The sequence below is a fragment of the Argopecten irradians genome, chromosome 9 (assembly GCF_041381155.1).
Source record: "Argopecten irradians isolate NY chromosome 9, Ai_NY, whole genome shotgun sequence".
Taxonomy (NCBI): Eukaryota; Metazoa; Mollusca; class Bivalvia; order Pectinida; family Pectinidae; genus Argopecten; species Argopecten irradians.
In genome coordinates, this window is record NC_091142.1 from 26,301,552 (window position 1) to 26,318,234 (window position 16,683).

A 16,683-nucleotide genomic window follows, 5' to 3' on the forward strand; every position below is an offset into this window, starting at 1 on the left:
TTGCTCGTCTGACAGGTTTGGAGAACCACAAAGAATAACATTAATTGTGACATTACAATATTGAGAAGATGTTGTTTAATAAAATTTCACGTTGTTTTCTATATAATGTACATTCTAAAAATAATGCACAACATGTTCACATTCATTTCCGCATTCACATGATGGGTCATTGATTATATCAACTCGAAACAAATCATATTTTAAACCGCTACAAGCATGTCGCAACCTTGTATGTAAAACATTTAACTTTCTGTTTTTCCTACTATATAAAATAAAGGTAAAGCATATAAATCATGCTCTACTTTTAATCAATTTAATAAGAATAGATATATCATTAAAAGTTAAACTTATTGATATATGTATGAAATGAAAAGGAAAAAAAATTATCAATGCACATGTACATTGCGCTAGCTTAGATAAGAGTTAAATGATCCAAAACGACGATTTACAGGATCGGACAGAAACAGACCTAAAATGGTTATACCGAAATGTAAAATATTGTATGAAAACCTTAATTATTACCTCTATTATACGTTATTTTATACTACCATATAAGTCTCTTTCATATGTGCATAAGAAGGATAGGGATATTCTACCTGAGGATCACAAAATGTTGTAAAACACGAGGCTTGCCGAGAGTTTTACAACAGTTTGTGATCCCAAGGATCTGACTCTAAAAAAGGCATGATCGGACTCTAAAAAGGCAGGATAGGCTATTAAGGCAGGATCGGATGGATTTTTCTATTAGAGTTATTCCGCTTGTCACTACGTATACGTATACGTTAGGTAAACGTGTTGTATAGGTGTTCGGCTTCGATCTACATGTGTATAAGTCAGAATCGCTTATAACACTCAATGACAAGTTCATGATTTTACAGAATAATTTGACAAAGTAGTTTAACTGGAGATAAACCAGAGTGCAATTATTATTTCATATCTTTTAATTGTGATATGCAAATCAGCGAACATCACCAATAATATCACCTACTGTTTCACCAATAAAGACCATCTCACTAAGACAATAAGTGCACCATACCCCGAACATGTCCATGTAGCTGTAGCAAGTGTTATTTACATCTCCGTTTAACACTTTAACACAATTTCAAAATAGTTCCTGTTATCGTTAAGACCATCAAGGGTGGTTTTGTAAACAATCCAAATTAAAATTTGAATAAATTATGTTTTAAATACGTTTTAATTTCTATCGAGATTTTAACAATCAGAAATCATTTTTTTCCCAAATCCCACAACTGAAAGGGAAAATGTATATAAAACAAAACGGATATAGTCCATCAGCAATCCGTTGCGATACAGTGTCAGTCACATTTTAAAACAACACTCTAAACAATAGTTCAGTAAAATATATTTATTTCCAGATAAACAATTCTGCCTTTAACATACCGTAAATATACTTATATCTCGGAAAATGTATATAATATTTATCTCCGTAAATATACGTATATCTGCGTTCATATATGTATATCTCCGTAAATATATGTATATCTCCTTAAATATACGTATATCTCCGTTCATATATGTATATCTCCGTAAATATATGTATATCTCCGTAAATATACGTATATCTCCGTTCATATATGTATATCTCCGTAAATATATGTGTATCTCCGTAAATATATGTATATCTCCGTAAATATACGTATATCTCCGTAAATATACGTATATCTCCGTAAAATATACGTATATCTCCGTAAATATATGTATATCTCCGTAAATATACAAATATCTCCGTAAATAAACATGCATTTCCCAGGTAGAAAAGAGGAAGAGAGGGCGTATATCAGGCATGCTGCCCGTTGCCCTATTCCCATTGTGTTTAACATCTGAAAATAAAATATTCTGAAATGAAATAGAAAACATGAAGAGTTACGTTGTTAGCTTTAATCGTAAAAAATATATATTTATCCTCTTTTAGAGTAACTTCACACAAACTTTGGGACAAAAGTAATTGATGTACAATGCATACACTATTTACTTATTTAATGTAACTTTCAAAAGCATCTTTTAAAGTGCTTTTTTCTCTCTTGTTAATGTACACTTATGACCAACGTTTATTACGTTATAAAAATATGAAATGCTATATATATATATTGTGCCCCAGAACTGATAACTTAACATACAAGCATATGTAAAATTAGCCATAGCTATGGTATTTTCCAGAACAAAAATATCATTTTTATTTTTAGCATACAGCTTATTTTGCAATTTTTTCAGACACAGGCAGATGTAGAATATCCAGATAAAACTGTTATACTCTCCTAGTTCGATAGAATGTAATGAAACTATTTTTTCGACACAAAAGGTGGGTGTCATAATTCATTAATTTCTACATCGTTCACAAGTTATTAAAATCATTGAATTATATTAAGATTATACCATATATGGTATAGATGTCGCCATAATTACAAGGTTTTGATTTGCTAAAAGAGCTTTTTTGGAACTACGTATATTTTAGAACTACGAATATTTTTCGACTACGTATATTTTGGGACCACGTTTATTTTCGGACTATGTATATATTCGTATATTTGGGACCACGTATAATTTGGGACCACGTATATTTTGGGACTACGTATATTGGATCATGTAGTTCTATGATTACTGATTTTATTATTGTAGGTTATGTTGTGAAAAGTCACAAAAACACTTATTTAGCTTTTCTTATTTAAAACAAAATCACTAACAAGAGTGAAATGGATATCATATCCAACAACCACATAATATATGATAGGTATGATGAACGCGTTTTTTAAAATTGACAATATTACTGTTCGTACTGAATCACTGAGTGTGTTGCTTATTTTGGCACCTAAAATGATAGTCCAATGAAGAATTACACAGATTACAGTGTAAATTAACATAAAGCTGTAAAAATAGCCACATACATCTATTGATGTGGAAAGTATTAAGAAGATTCTACTAAACAAAGATAATATTACCACAACAAAATATATGAGTAGCTTCTCATAAACTTACATTTACCTTGATGTCAATAACTCCAAGTTAAATTAATTAAAAAAATAACTACTTGAAATATCTTCTATTATAATAGCAGCAACTACTGAATTAAATACAATGTCTTTGGTAAATTACAAAATGCCAATGATGAATAACAAAACTGAAAATGTAAATGACACAATATAACTACCAGTAACACTACATGTATATGGCACACAAGATATAACAATATACGGTGTAGCTGCATTGTTAATTTGAATTAAAATGAAATGAATCACACTAAACATACCATTGGAATTCCTAGGATATTAGTCTAGCGTACGTAACATAAGAAGCATATATTTTTGCTTATGAATAATGTCATTATTTTATTCATTAACACAAATTTCGCTAATGTTCGCTTTATTTCACGACAGAGCTCAAACGTGAATACAAATATTTTGTGAATAATGTGAATATTTCATGTACCATGCAATACCCGATAACGTTTGTGTGGGGGAGTATCTCCAGCAATGGTGATAGAACGTAACTATTTGTAATCTCCCGTTTGCGCGGGATGTCACCTTTTGACATCATTCCATCACCAATATAAACAAAAGTCCCGCACAAACGTTATTGGGTATCACGTGGTACGCGAATTATTCCCAGTGTACACAGTGTATAAACATAATACAGGATTTTCAGTAAGAGCCCTTGATCACAAATTTATGTATTCGCAAATATATCGAAAATAACAAAAACGCAAAGTATTGTACATATATGATAAATACTGGTTTACAGAAAGTATAAGAGCAGTGCTGTTAAGCAGAGCAGGGGAGAGCTGACCTAGGAAAAATTTGATTTGCATATTACAGTTTTACAATGTTTCAGGATTTTTCAAAGATATAGCATACCCTCTTGTCATGAGTTCCGAAACATAAGTTAATTATACATTTGCACAGAATGACATGACAAATCAATTGTTGTGATTGACCTTTAGATACACGCAATTTATACATGTAGATATATACATACACATACACATATACTTGTATGCATATCATACATAACATAGTGCACAAAGTTCGAGTACAAATGGAGGTTTTAAAGATATAAGGAAAATAATACCAAAATCAAAGAATTTCTTGTTGGCAATTTCGACCATCTGCAAGCTCTTACAGACAATGATATTTGCAAATAAAGTCATTGCCTCCAAAAACCTCAGGTGATCATAAGTGCTCGAAAGAAATTCGTCTCTATATATCTCATATTATAATAATGTTTCGCTTATAAGGTTAAACTCTTTTCACATTTTAAAACTTTTAGTTGGTGGTATATACATGATATTTATGCATACATCAAATTATCACACTAGAAAACATTTTAAACATTTAAAAAATCAACATATTGCAACAAATTGAATATTGTTGTTCCCATTTTAATAAATGTTCATGAAGGTGTGTATCTGCGTGTACATGCACTGTCATGCAGAAATAAAACAATATTATCATGTGATAAATCTTGACTTCCATTACTTCATTTCAATATCCGATACATGTTGTAATACCCATCATTTTCTTGTTTTGCTCAAAATAAATATGGTCCTTTTAAGAAGCAAGGTACTTTAATAATTACATGTACCATGAATTATGTGATTGCCAAGTATTATCAATTTTCTTTAGCAGATTGCTGTGTTTAAAACTCCAAATAGTATCACCATTCTAACCAAATTATTCCATAGATTTTTAACTTTCATAAGCGTTAAAATTTTGATGTATGAACTTTTAAGTAATGTGGCAAAAGTCATTGGTACATATGCTTATTATCAATTAATTACCTCTTTACTGGTATAATTACCTGAAAACCTTATCTTTTGTGTAAATTTATTATTGAATTAAGATAACATCATTTTTGCTTATTGAGGCAAACCAAACGTTTCTTTTTATTTAAATACATATATATTGAAAAATAAACAAAACTTGGAACTAATGCTTATGTATAATTTATATATCTATAACAAGAAATATTGCAGTTATTTTCTATGAGCATATCACAGTCATTATACAATCACAACAATAATACGATGTACACGTCATATAATTACCGGGGGTAGCACAAATTATTAATACAGATACAGGTTTATATCTAAATAGATTAAACACAAATTCATAGGAAACATTAACAAACAAATCCAAAATCCGGATAATATTTATTATATATATCAATCACTACTGTGTAACATGTAATAATTAAAAATAATGATAAAAAAAATAATACAAAATGTTACACCAATAAAATCACGGGAAAAAAACTCAACTGAGCAAACATCTACACACGGTACTGGTCTGCAATTCCATGAAGTTTTAAAATTATCATGAAAAATCTCATTAACCCATACAAACACGCTATGAAATCTTGTCGGAAAATGTTTCATTAATACAAGAGGCCAAAAGGGCCTTAACGGTCATCTTTGCACCTTGGCAATAGTAAAATTAATTATATATGGTGTCACTTTGTCAGGACCATGTCAGGATCATTTTCAATTTCTTTCAACAAATTTTATTTCAAACAAGAGGCCCAAGGGCCTTAACATATAGGAAATTAATTAGATATAGTGTCATGGTAGCCATCTTCGATTTGGGATCAACCAGAGATGTAACAATACTTTGTTGGGACCATGGCAGGATTGTTTCATGTTTCAGCCAAATCGCACCGGTAGAACTTGTGAAAGAGTTAAAAATGTGTTTTCAAGATGGCGGCTGTGGCTGCCATCTTGGATTTCAGATCAACCCGAAAAATATTAACACTTTGTCGGGACCATGTCAGGATCATTTCATGCAAGTTTCAGCCAAATCGCACTGGTAGAACTTGAGAAGAAGTTCAAAATGTGTTTTCAAGATGGCAGCAGTGGCGGCCGTCTTGGATTTCAGATCGACCCGAAAAATAACAACACTTTGTCGGGACCATGTCAGGATCATTTCATGCAAGTTTCAGCCAAATCGCACTGGTAGAACTTGAGAAGAAGTTCAAAATGTGTTTTCAAGATGGCGGCTGTGGCGGCCATCTTGGATTTCAGATCGACCCGAAAAATAACAACACTTTGTTGGGACCATGTCAGGATCATTTCAAGCAAGTTTCAGCTAAATCGAACTGGTAGAACTTAAGAAGAAGTTCAAAATGTGAAATGTTAACGCACGGCGGACGGCGCACGGCGCACGACGACGGGACCCTTCGGGTCAGATGACCTAAAAAACGAGTGACAAAATCAAATAAACCAACATACCATAGTACATGTAATTTTGTATTGTCATCGTTCATGCTCATTACCTTGTTTTAGATTATGTATCAGAGAAATAAATGGCTATATGCATAAAGAGGATTTTACATGAGCAGCTATGTGACATGAAATTTATCAAAGGAGTTCCATTATTTGATATGCCAATATTTAAATTTATCACGTAATTTTTACTAGTACTTAATCTGGGTAGGACACAACTTCTATATTTCTAAACAGTTCAACATATTGCAATCGGTACTTTTCTACAAGAATGAAAGTTATAAGGAAATTTCTTAGTTGCAAAACTTCCATATACATTAATATTACATAAATAAGTATAGGACTTTTTGATTTTAATATCGTATCATCATAATTAAAGTCAATGATCGTTTTAGGGACAGATATGACTACAGTAAAGTTACTAATTATATATATTTGTTGGTTGTTTTTCAGAAATACAATCAATCAATTAACAATTGAACTGCATTTATGAACGAGAAAGCTGAATTATGTATATACAGGAAATTCTAAATTTAAATGTAAGAAACTTCTCTGTACTATCAAAGGAGGACTACAAACTATTTGGGCATCGAACTCACTATGAAGTCAATCGAACATCACTCATTGGGGGCTTGCCATAAGTAAATCAAACTCATAAAGTATCAAATCAATGGCTGCATAAAGTAAAACTCCTATGGGGCTTCATAAAGTAAACAAACTCAATGGCTTGCATAAGTAAATCAACCTATGAATCTTGGAACTCACTATTGTTGCCATTAATCAAATCATAACATAACACCAAAAAAAAGTTTATTATAACATACTTGGACCTGGTCGGGTTTGACATCTAACGGACACATTTCTGTTACAGTTGGACTGGATCGGGTTTGACATCTAATGGGACACATTTCTTAACATTTGGACCAGTTTACAGTTGGACCTGGATCGGGTTAGACATCTAACGGACACATTTCTGTAACAGTTGGACTGGATGAGATGGTTTGATATCTAACGGACACATTTCTTACAGTTGGACCTGGATCGGTTTTGAATCTAACGGACACATTTCTGTACAAATGGACCTGGTCGGGTTTGACATCTAAGGACACATTTCTGTTACAGTTGGACCTGGATCGGGTTAGACATCTAACGGACACATTTCTGTAACAGTTGGACCTGGATGAGATCGGGTTTGATATCTAAGGGACACATTTCAGTTACAGTTGGACCTGGATCGGGTTTTACTTCAAAGGGACACATTTCTGTTACAAATGGACCTGGTCGGGTTTGACTTTCTAAGGAACACATTTCTGTAACAGTTGAACCTTGAACGGGTTTGACATCTAAGGGAAACATTTCTGTTACAGTTGGACCTGGAATCGGGTTTTACATCAAACGGACACATTTCTGTTACAGTTGGACCTGGTCGGGTTTGACTTTCTAAGGGACACATTTCTGTAACAGTTGGACCTTGAATGGTGTTTGACATCTCAGGGACACATTTCTGTTACAGTTGGACCTTGTCGAATTTGACTTCAAAAGGATACATTTCAGTAACAGTTGAACATTGAATTTATTTTTGCGATCTAGACTTTTAAGATTCTTCTTTCCTTGTGTTTTAGACGATCTCACAGTTATTCACTCGCCCGTAAAATGTGCGAAAATCAATTGCATGGGAAAATATGTTGGTTTACAGAAACAATGCTATGCTAAACTTATCACTGATAAGTGTAATTTGACGAAGTACAATCAACCATGGGACTTCGACAATAAGTTTAATGAACTCATAGCATAGTTAAGTTAATATGCAAACCTAGCAAATGATAGCACAATTACGAATTGATGCATTAATTACGTGATAAAAAGATATGCATCAAATTTTAATAACCCTTATGATAATTTACCAGTAGACTTTAAAACAAATTATGAAGTAAAGGACATATATTTCCTTTACTGGTTACTTGTTTTGCTAGAGGAGGTCACTTTTTCATATAGTCATCTTCTAATTTTCAGAAAACAGACGTGTGCACTGGGAAAAGTGAAGTTGGGTGTTATCTAAAACGACAAATTAATAATCCGGCGATCCACTGATTAAGAAATCAGTATGTCGGAGGCGTTTTAGGCCCAGGGACCATTGCACTAACAGGGGATGAACGATACACAGACTGGTTCTGTACCATCATCTTCAGCGACTCGACTTCACCCAACAGTTTATCTAATGTTCCCTGTATGCCTTCATCCAGTCGTGACGCCTTAGAGCAGATTCACTCACACTCCTGTGGACACCATGAGATTCTGGATGTTCTGATTTACCTCCCTTTGGTTCTGATTCTTGTGTACGCTGTGGTGTTTTGTGGGGGATCCAAGGACAAAATCAACTGATAGTCTTTGTAGAGATTTGTAGAAAGACGTGTGTTAAGATGTCAGAAAGTCTTTTTCTTATGACCAGACTGGCTAGAAGTATCTGTCTCAAATTTCAAATCCTTTTTACGTTTTGTTAGAAGTTTGTCGGCAGACATGTGTAAATCACTGTCTCCTATTATTCGAAGGTTTTTTTAGGACATGCTCACCTGTCACAAAAAAGCAACATAGAATTAATAAATTAAAAGGGTATTAACTGTCTCCTTATATAGAATCTATGGTCTATATAGATGCCAAAGCATTGCTAGCGCATTATATGAGATGATTATCTGCAAAGCTTTGGCATCTATATAGACCATAGATTCCAGAGGAAAATAGTTGAATTATTATATTTACATTATGAACTTAATTTGAGTGTCTCTGCATTAACATTATTAAGGTAGACCGGGAAAACCGTTTATCAACAACGATTTAATCCACAAGATGGAACAGCCATTTTGACGGTGATCAGTTGACGTCACCACGTCAACATTAATGACAACATAATGGCCATTTTGGGGAGTGCATTATACCCCATAGACTTCACTTTGCCTTGGATAGTGTTATATAGCAGAAATGGCAACTGAATGTAAATATTTCCGGGAAGAGAGAAAATTGCAAGTAACAAATGCTCTCATCACCATATAATGATAATGATTTTTAGTCATTATATATATAGATGCAACATCTCTTGGATTTTATCATAAAAATTGCTATCAAAAGTAAATATATTAAATATTACATTTAGTTGGTAATTTTATTGGGAGAATGAATGTAAAATGGATAACAGCACATTTAACATAATGTGCTAGCATGCTTGATTAAATTTACTGCAGTCAATTTTACATTCATACTCCCATAACTGCCAACTAAATGCAGTTCAAAATCCTATTTTAACTGCATTATATACTTACATGGATCAGCAAGGTATTTTACCCATTTCAGTTTCAAACAGGATTTGTAAAAACTTCTCTGGATGCTTGGACAGATCGATTTCGTCAAACTTGCTAAAACGAATATTTCCCATGAGTTTTGTCTTGTGAGCATCCTGAAGTTTTAGTGAAATCTCTTTTAAAGCACTGTGGAAATGGATGTTGAGCTGCTGCAAACAATTAAATAAGATTATAAAAGACAAGAAATTTTAACAGAAAAAAAATTAGACAAAAACTAGAAAACTACTGTCTGTCAAAAAGTCAATGCTCCCTTACCACCACTCTGACCTTAATTTTGTTAGGTACATATATACTTATATACTATAATGTGTATTAGCTACATTTGTAGCTGGACCAAAGTCACTAAAAATAACTACATTTGTAGCTGGACCAAAGTCACTAAAATAAAAAGTACTCATTGTAATGGACACTATTACATAGTCTCACAAACGACTCCCCCTCCCCCTCCACATCACCACCTGTAACACAAAAATCAAGAATTGCAGTTTGATAGGGTATGAACATCTTAGGAGACTTTTCTGATGTACTTTTATATTGGAATTCGGGGTCTCCTAAAATGTACATACGTATTAAATACAATGCTATTTTCAGACAATTATTCAATGAATTGCAGACGAATATTTGATGAAAATTGGAAGTTGGCCCAGCGACAATCTTTCCAAATTTTCTTTTAACAAACTGATTTCCTTTCTTACCCCCGCTCAAAAAGTTTCTTCTTTGGAGGAGCTGTTTGTTCTTGCTGTTCGATGGTCAAAGTTGGCGGTTTATAAACCCGAGGTTGGCTGCTGGTTCAAGACAATATTTGAAATAGGCACTGATGCTGAGTCTGCAAAGAGAGTCAACAGGGCGTGAATGAAAGAATTGGCTAGAATCCTGCTTAGTCTGCAAGAAGTCAAGTGTATCCTGATAAAAATCATCATGGCACGGTCATTAGCGACCTTCAACTGATCCGAGGTGACCTTGACCTTGGCAAGCTCTTCCTGTGAAGAAGACAAAGCTTTGCTGTATTGGGATCAGCCTTGCTTGGCTCTTGTCTAATTCTTGATGTTAACTTCTCTTTCTTCTCCAAAATACGCTGTATTTCTTCTTTTTCGCTCAGCACGGCTGCCTTTTCAAATTTTAAATCTAAAATCATGAAGAAAAAACATTAAGGTATGTTAATATGCTATCTAAAATATCATTTTTTTTACTTCTCTCGGTATCGATTGTTGTGGCAGTACATAACAAAATCTTATAGTAAATGTCAGTATTGTATTCTGGGAAGGTATTCAGGAGAGATAAAATACAGAGGGTGTTTTCCATCATCACCATCTTAAATTAATGATAATTGTTCATGGCCTTGCAAGTTTATTTTGTCACACAAATAATTCTGAACATCCAAACATGTGTAGAAGACAATACTCAGGGAACAAAAACAAACAAGAGGAGCCCTATAGATATATACACATCATTTAGACTCTTATGCCATATATTATATACCTGATGCACATTTACATAACAATATATTCTCTTTCCATCCACTGACTGCACTTTTAAAGGTAAGTACACAGTAATCATTATATTTTATGGCAGAGATTGAATAATGCATTAATATTGTAGAAACCTTCTTGCATAAGAAGTCATTTTTTCTATTACCCTGCATGGACAGGGATCGTCACAATTTTAGGTGTTGTAGCGTTAAGACTACAAGTCTACTCTATATTTTGAATTTAAAATTGAATAAAATAATTTGAAAACAAAAATCCGTCATTTTTTCTCTTACTCTTAACAGGGATATCTGCAGATATTTTGCAATTTTACTAGAGTATGTATGCAGCTCTACATTTTTATTTACATACCGTGAAAAATGTAAATTTGCAAATGAAATAACCATTCAAAATATACATTGGGGGCTTATGTAGTCAAGTATGAGTAGTATAGTTTGAACAAATTTTGTCAGATCCTCCTTGAAAAGTAAGAAGAAAACTTAATTACCTCCAAGTTCCACACGTTTGTCACCCACTCCAAATGAGTCAATCTTCAGGTTTTGAAGGGTTGATTTCTCAATCTCTGATAGCTCAAATAGGGCAAACACAGCCGCCTCAGGCACCATTAGGGTTACTATCAAACTGTGTAGAGGCTCGATACCCTTGATGAAGATGAACTTTGGTGGAACACACAGTCGTTCAGCAATGTTTCCTCGCAAGATTTCGAGGTCCTGTTTCGATGTTGTTGCCAGATCTCCCCCAATGTGAAAGTCAACATGCGTGTAACCATTTCCTTTTTCAAATGCAATAAAATATCTAAGTTAAACAAAAAGCAAAGTGTTTGTGTTTAATCAAATACTTTAAAGGTGATACATCGCCGACAAATGGTAATTTTTATATAATAAAAACAGTAAGCTAAAAAATAAGTACATTGTTTTTTCTAAAAGTTACTTACTTAACACAAATACCATCATTGAAATGTTTGAGCTTCTTATTTTGCTTCAAAATGAAATTATTTAAGATCAATTGCATCCCCAAAATACATCCCAGCACTCTGTCCTATACGGAATGAGGTACTGATCTCACAAAAATAATATACACAATTAAGCATCAAACATTGTCCCAATGATTAATATTGTTTATGCTCCGTCGATCAGTGGTGGAGCATCTTTAAACAGATCTAACAGTAAATTGATATGGCTTATAAAATCACATTTTTAGATACAACCAGTCAAACCTTTCTAGTAAAGGATATTGAAGGGAAATTACATAGCAAAAATGTCCTTTATAAAGACTGATGTACTAACTGGTGTACCATACTCAACCTAATATGTGCTCCTGTTCCTATAAACTTTTTTGAAGCCTCAGTTTCACTTATGTTGACTATATTTACTGAAACTATGAAAGACCTAACACTTACATTGACTTAAAGATGCTCCACCGCCGACAGAGCATAAATGATATTCTTCATTTGAACAAAAATTCTGTATATATATGCCTAATTAAAACAAAAAATAATATAAAATATTTTATTTCGCCTTTGGTGCATGCGCAATCAGTAGTTCATTTCATATAGGATATAGTGCTACGGAATTTTTTCGGGATGCAATTAATTATTTTTCATATTTTTAACTTGAACTAAAATTAGAAGCTCAAACTTTTTAACGGTGGTAATGGTATAAAGTAAGTAACTTTTGTAAATGAAGAAAAATATTTAATCGTCTTCTCCTGTGTTTGATAGTGAAAAAATACCATTTGTCAGCGGTGGAGCAACTTTAAATACAGAAAGAATCTATGAAAACCATGTCGGTTTCTCTGTTTATTATCTTTTGTAAATTGATTAATGGCTTACTCTCTGTACATTACTTTTGTGAATAATTAGCCTAAATTTGGTCCTACTAAAGCCCCTTTTGATTTTTCTATTTTTTAACTGTCATGGGCACTTATTGGGTCAAATATGATAGTTGCATTCTTCAGCTTTGTATACCTCCTAATGCCAAAATATATGCAAACATTAGATTTTTTATGACACCTTTCTAGGTCACAAATCAATAAACTTTTAGTCTATTATAATAGTAGCGGGATGCTTGCCTCAAGAATAACCCTAAATGGACACTTACTTGGCTTTTTCTGTGGTACAAAGAAATGAAGTGGGGATGTGTTGTAATCTCTGGCAAATGTAACAAATTGGGCATGCAAGTCTTTCCTGCCTAGGTGCCACAATACACTTTGTAGTTGTAGAAGATTGTACTTGTCCACAAAGTCCACCTCCATCATATAACTGAAGAACTCTTTTACCGATTTTATTTCTGATAGTGCTCGCTTACCCATTCCACATTCACCTGCAATCAATATAGTAGGTCTCACATTAATTGTATTGAATTACTGTAACCGTACTTATTTTCAAATTGACACAATCAAATTTTGTGTAAAATTGATTTTGAACAAGCCTATTCAGCACAGTGATAAATTTGTGTATGATAATAGCAATACTAATGTTAAGTAGAAAAATATGACTAGCACAATCATATTTTAACGCAAAATGTCCAGAACGAAAGCAGTGAAATTAACTCATGGAGTATCGAAAATGCCGCTAGTCTGGCTTTTTAATCAAATATGATATACTTGGCCATATAAATTTTATGGTCTTTGTGATTTACAATTTGATATTTGTTTTTGTTTGCATATTTCACTATTTTCTTTATGCAAGCTTTGTAAAAGAAAAGAAATTAATCGTATAAAATAGCTAAATATCAAAAACTTCCAGTTATGTATAATAACTAAAATGTAAATACATTTTTATTAAATAATTCACCTAATAAAAGAAAAGAAATTATTCGATTAAAATAGCTAAATATAAAAAATTTCCAGTTATGTATGATAATTAAAATGTAAATACATTTTTATTAAATAATTCATCTAATAAAAGAAAAGTAATTATTCGTTTAAAATAGCTAAATATCAAAAACTTCCAGTTATGTGTAATAATTAAAATGTAAATACATTTTTATTAAATAATTCATCTAATAAAAGAAAAGAAATTATTCGTTTAAAATAGCTAAATATCAAAAACTTCCAGTTATGTGTAATAATTAAAATGTAAATATATTTTTATTAAATAATCCACCTGATATCCAACGATTTCGCCTTTGTTATATGTTTGTATGTAAAACTTGTAATATGACGTTAAGCGTTTTTCATTGTCTGGAAATTCATTGTTACTGTGCTTGACGTCGAAAAACTGTATGACGTGACGTCATGATTTGAGGACATTATGACAAAATGGTGGTCTTCAGTAGTACTAGATGTTTGCAACACACTTTGACGTTGAGATTCTTTCAAAAGTAGGTTATTGCAGTAATCGATAAAAATCTCCAATATATCTTAAATTAAAAATTTTGTGTCCATTTCATCTGAGATTTTATGAAACTTGTTTCCAAGTTTTTATAATAAAAACGTCTAAGACTTGTTTCATAAAATCTCTTATGAAATGAACACCCATATAACTTATATAATATCCTTATATCTTATAAGCATCTATAAAGAAACATTTGATAGGAATATGATGATAGTAAATATAAGCTTTTTGGATTGAAAAGGTTATTACCTTGCATTACGAACTTCATTTCATTCAATTCTTCATCAGTGATCTCCTTTGCAAGTTTCATCAGAAATATTTTGAGTTTCCATTCATCAGAAGTCTGACTCAACGCTAGAGTTGTAATTGAAGGTCGATCCTGTGGTTCAGATATTTGTAGGTCAGGAGTTGTAATTGAAAGTCGATCCTGTGGTTCAGATGTCTGTAGGTCAATGTTGAGCCCGCTTGTTTGGTAAGCATAATCAGTAGAGGAATTAGCAGATGCAGAAGCAGATGCTGTGACTGACGTTGTGTCATCAATTTGGTCATCACCATGACGATCAGGATCCGGTGTTCCAGACGTTGCCACTGTAGGATAAAACAGAAGGAAGCTAGTAGCATTAATACGTGGAAATAATGAACATTACAAATGATACGTCACATCTACAGTACAGGTACACTATATATTGATATACAACCATCAACACCAAGGAGCCGCAAAGCGTGGCATCATCCCCCGCGCCCGGCAGTTGGAATAAAACCCAAGGTCAAAGTAACAATTATTCAAAATTATTCAAAAACTTGAAATGTATGCAAGTAAAACTGTAAAAAAAAACCAGCAGGTAACAAAAACAAACTATAATTTGGTATTTTTGACTGAGTTTTCATGGTAACAGGAAAAAATCCAAAGATTGATGGTCCGCTACAGTAAAAGACACAACTAGGGCACTTGTTTGATATATACAGAAAGTTTCATGGAGCTGCATTGAACGGTTTTATAGCCCAGAAACAAAAAAAGAAATAATATTAATAATAAATAAATAAATAAATATAATGATATATAATGATAATGGAAAAAAATACCCAAAATGGAAGGCCTGCAATAGCTAAAGTCACAACTAGGGCACTTGACTGATGTATACAGAAAGTTTCAAGAATCTGCGTTGAACGGTTTTGGAGTTATAGCCCGGAAAAGGATCTCGGATCGACAGACGGACGACAACAATATCCCCCGCAAACGTGTTTCACGGGAGATAATAATGCACCTCATTATGAAACAAGTGTTTGTCCAGAAGTGAATACACAGGCGTTACACAACAAGTGGTTGTTGGATATGGAATGTATTCCACACGAGTGAGTTATTTTTAAAAGTAACAAAATACACTAGCTTTATAGCGAGTGTCTTTTGTAACTTTAAAGAAATAACTTAAGAATGTGGAATAAATTTCATATCCAATAATCATGAGTTGTGTGACCTGTTTTTCCACAATTAACTATCCATTTTAGCCGATAGAAATGCTATGAGGATAAGGTAACTTGTTTTTGCCAAGATATGCAAATAAAATGTAGTGATATTTTCATCAGCAAAAAGGCACTAATTAATACTAAAAAGTCATATTTGATAAAGAATCCATTCATATAAAAAGTCTTCGAATAGGGATCAACTTTATGATGAAATATTTCTCATTTAACGTATTATTAAAATTATTCTTTCAAGGTTATTTAATATATATCTCTATTTGTCGGACTATGAAAAAAGCATGCGCATGGCAGAATTGTGCCGTTTAATTCCCGCCAAATAATCATCAAGCCATTGTAATCAACTTCAAATCCGTTTCAGACTAATTTACTCTACCAAACTCAGCAGTATTTAGATTTTTTTTTTCAAAACGAGTTACACAGATTATTTTACTTCACATAAAAACGTCACGTTTTTTTGACACATACAATGACCTCGACACATACTGTACGCTTTCAAACATGTACAGCAGTTTTGACGCGACAATCACAACATGCATTGTAGCGTACGCGTGACGTCACACGATTATTGGTGACGATGACAAATGACAATGTTGCACTGGTATGGCGTGCCGAACGTTGCAAAATTCAATAAGTAAAATAAAATGTGTAAAGAAAAAAAATATTTTGTAATATATCGTTATATTTGTTCAATATGTTTAATTTGTGTGTAAAAACAATAAATGTTTGAGTATTTTTTTACAATTTATGTGTAAAAATAAATTTTTGTTCAATAATTTCTTTGTGTGTGTGAAA

General features: G+C 32.7%; 1 protein-coding gene and 1 pseudogene across 3 annotated transcripts in view; both read right to left on the minus strand.

Moving 5' to 3' along the window:
• Window positions 1-7,316: 7,316 nt before the first annotated feature.
• Window positions 7,317-16,683, minus strand: part of LOC138331896 (uncharacterized) — a 63,289-nt gene continuing 53,922 nt past the window's right edge. The window contains exon 8 of one of the 3 annotated variants that reach the window (XR_011209742.1): window positions 7,317-7,408. Coding sequence is in view for 1 of the 3 variants with exons in the window: in XM_069279755.1 (XP_069135856.1) it covers window positions 8,759-8,802 (44 nt within the window). In the remaining 2 variants the exon portion in view is untranslated. Of the gene's footprint in view, window positions 7,703-8,666; window positions 8,803-16,683 lie in introns of those variants that run through there. The other 2 variants (XR_011209741.1, XM_069279755.1) reach the window with 2 other exon arrangements.
• Window positions 10,336-16,683, minus strand: part of LOC138331037 (uncharacterized) — a 31,062-nt pseudogene continuing 24,714 nt past the window's right edge.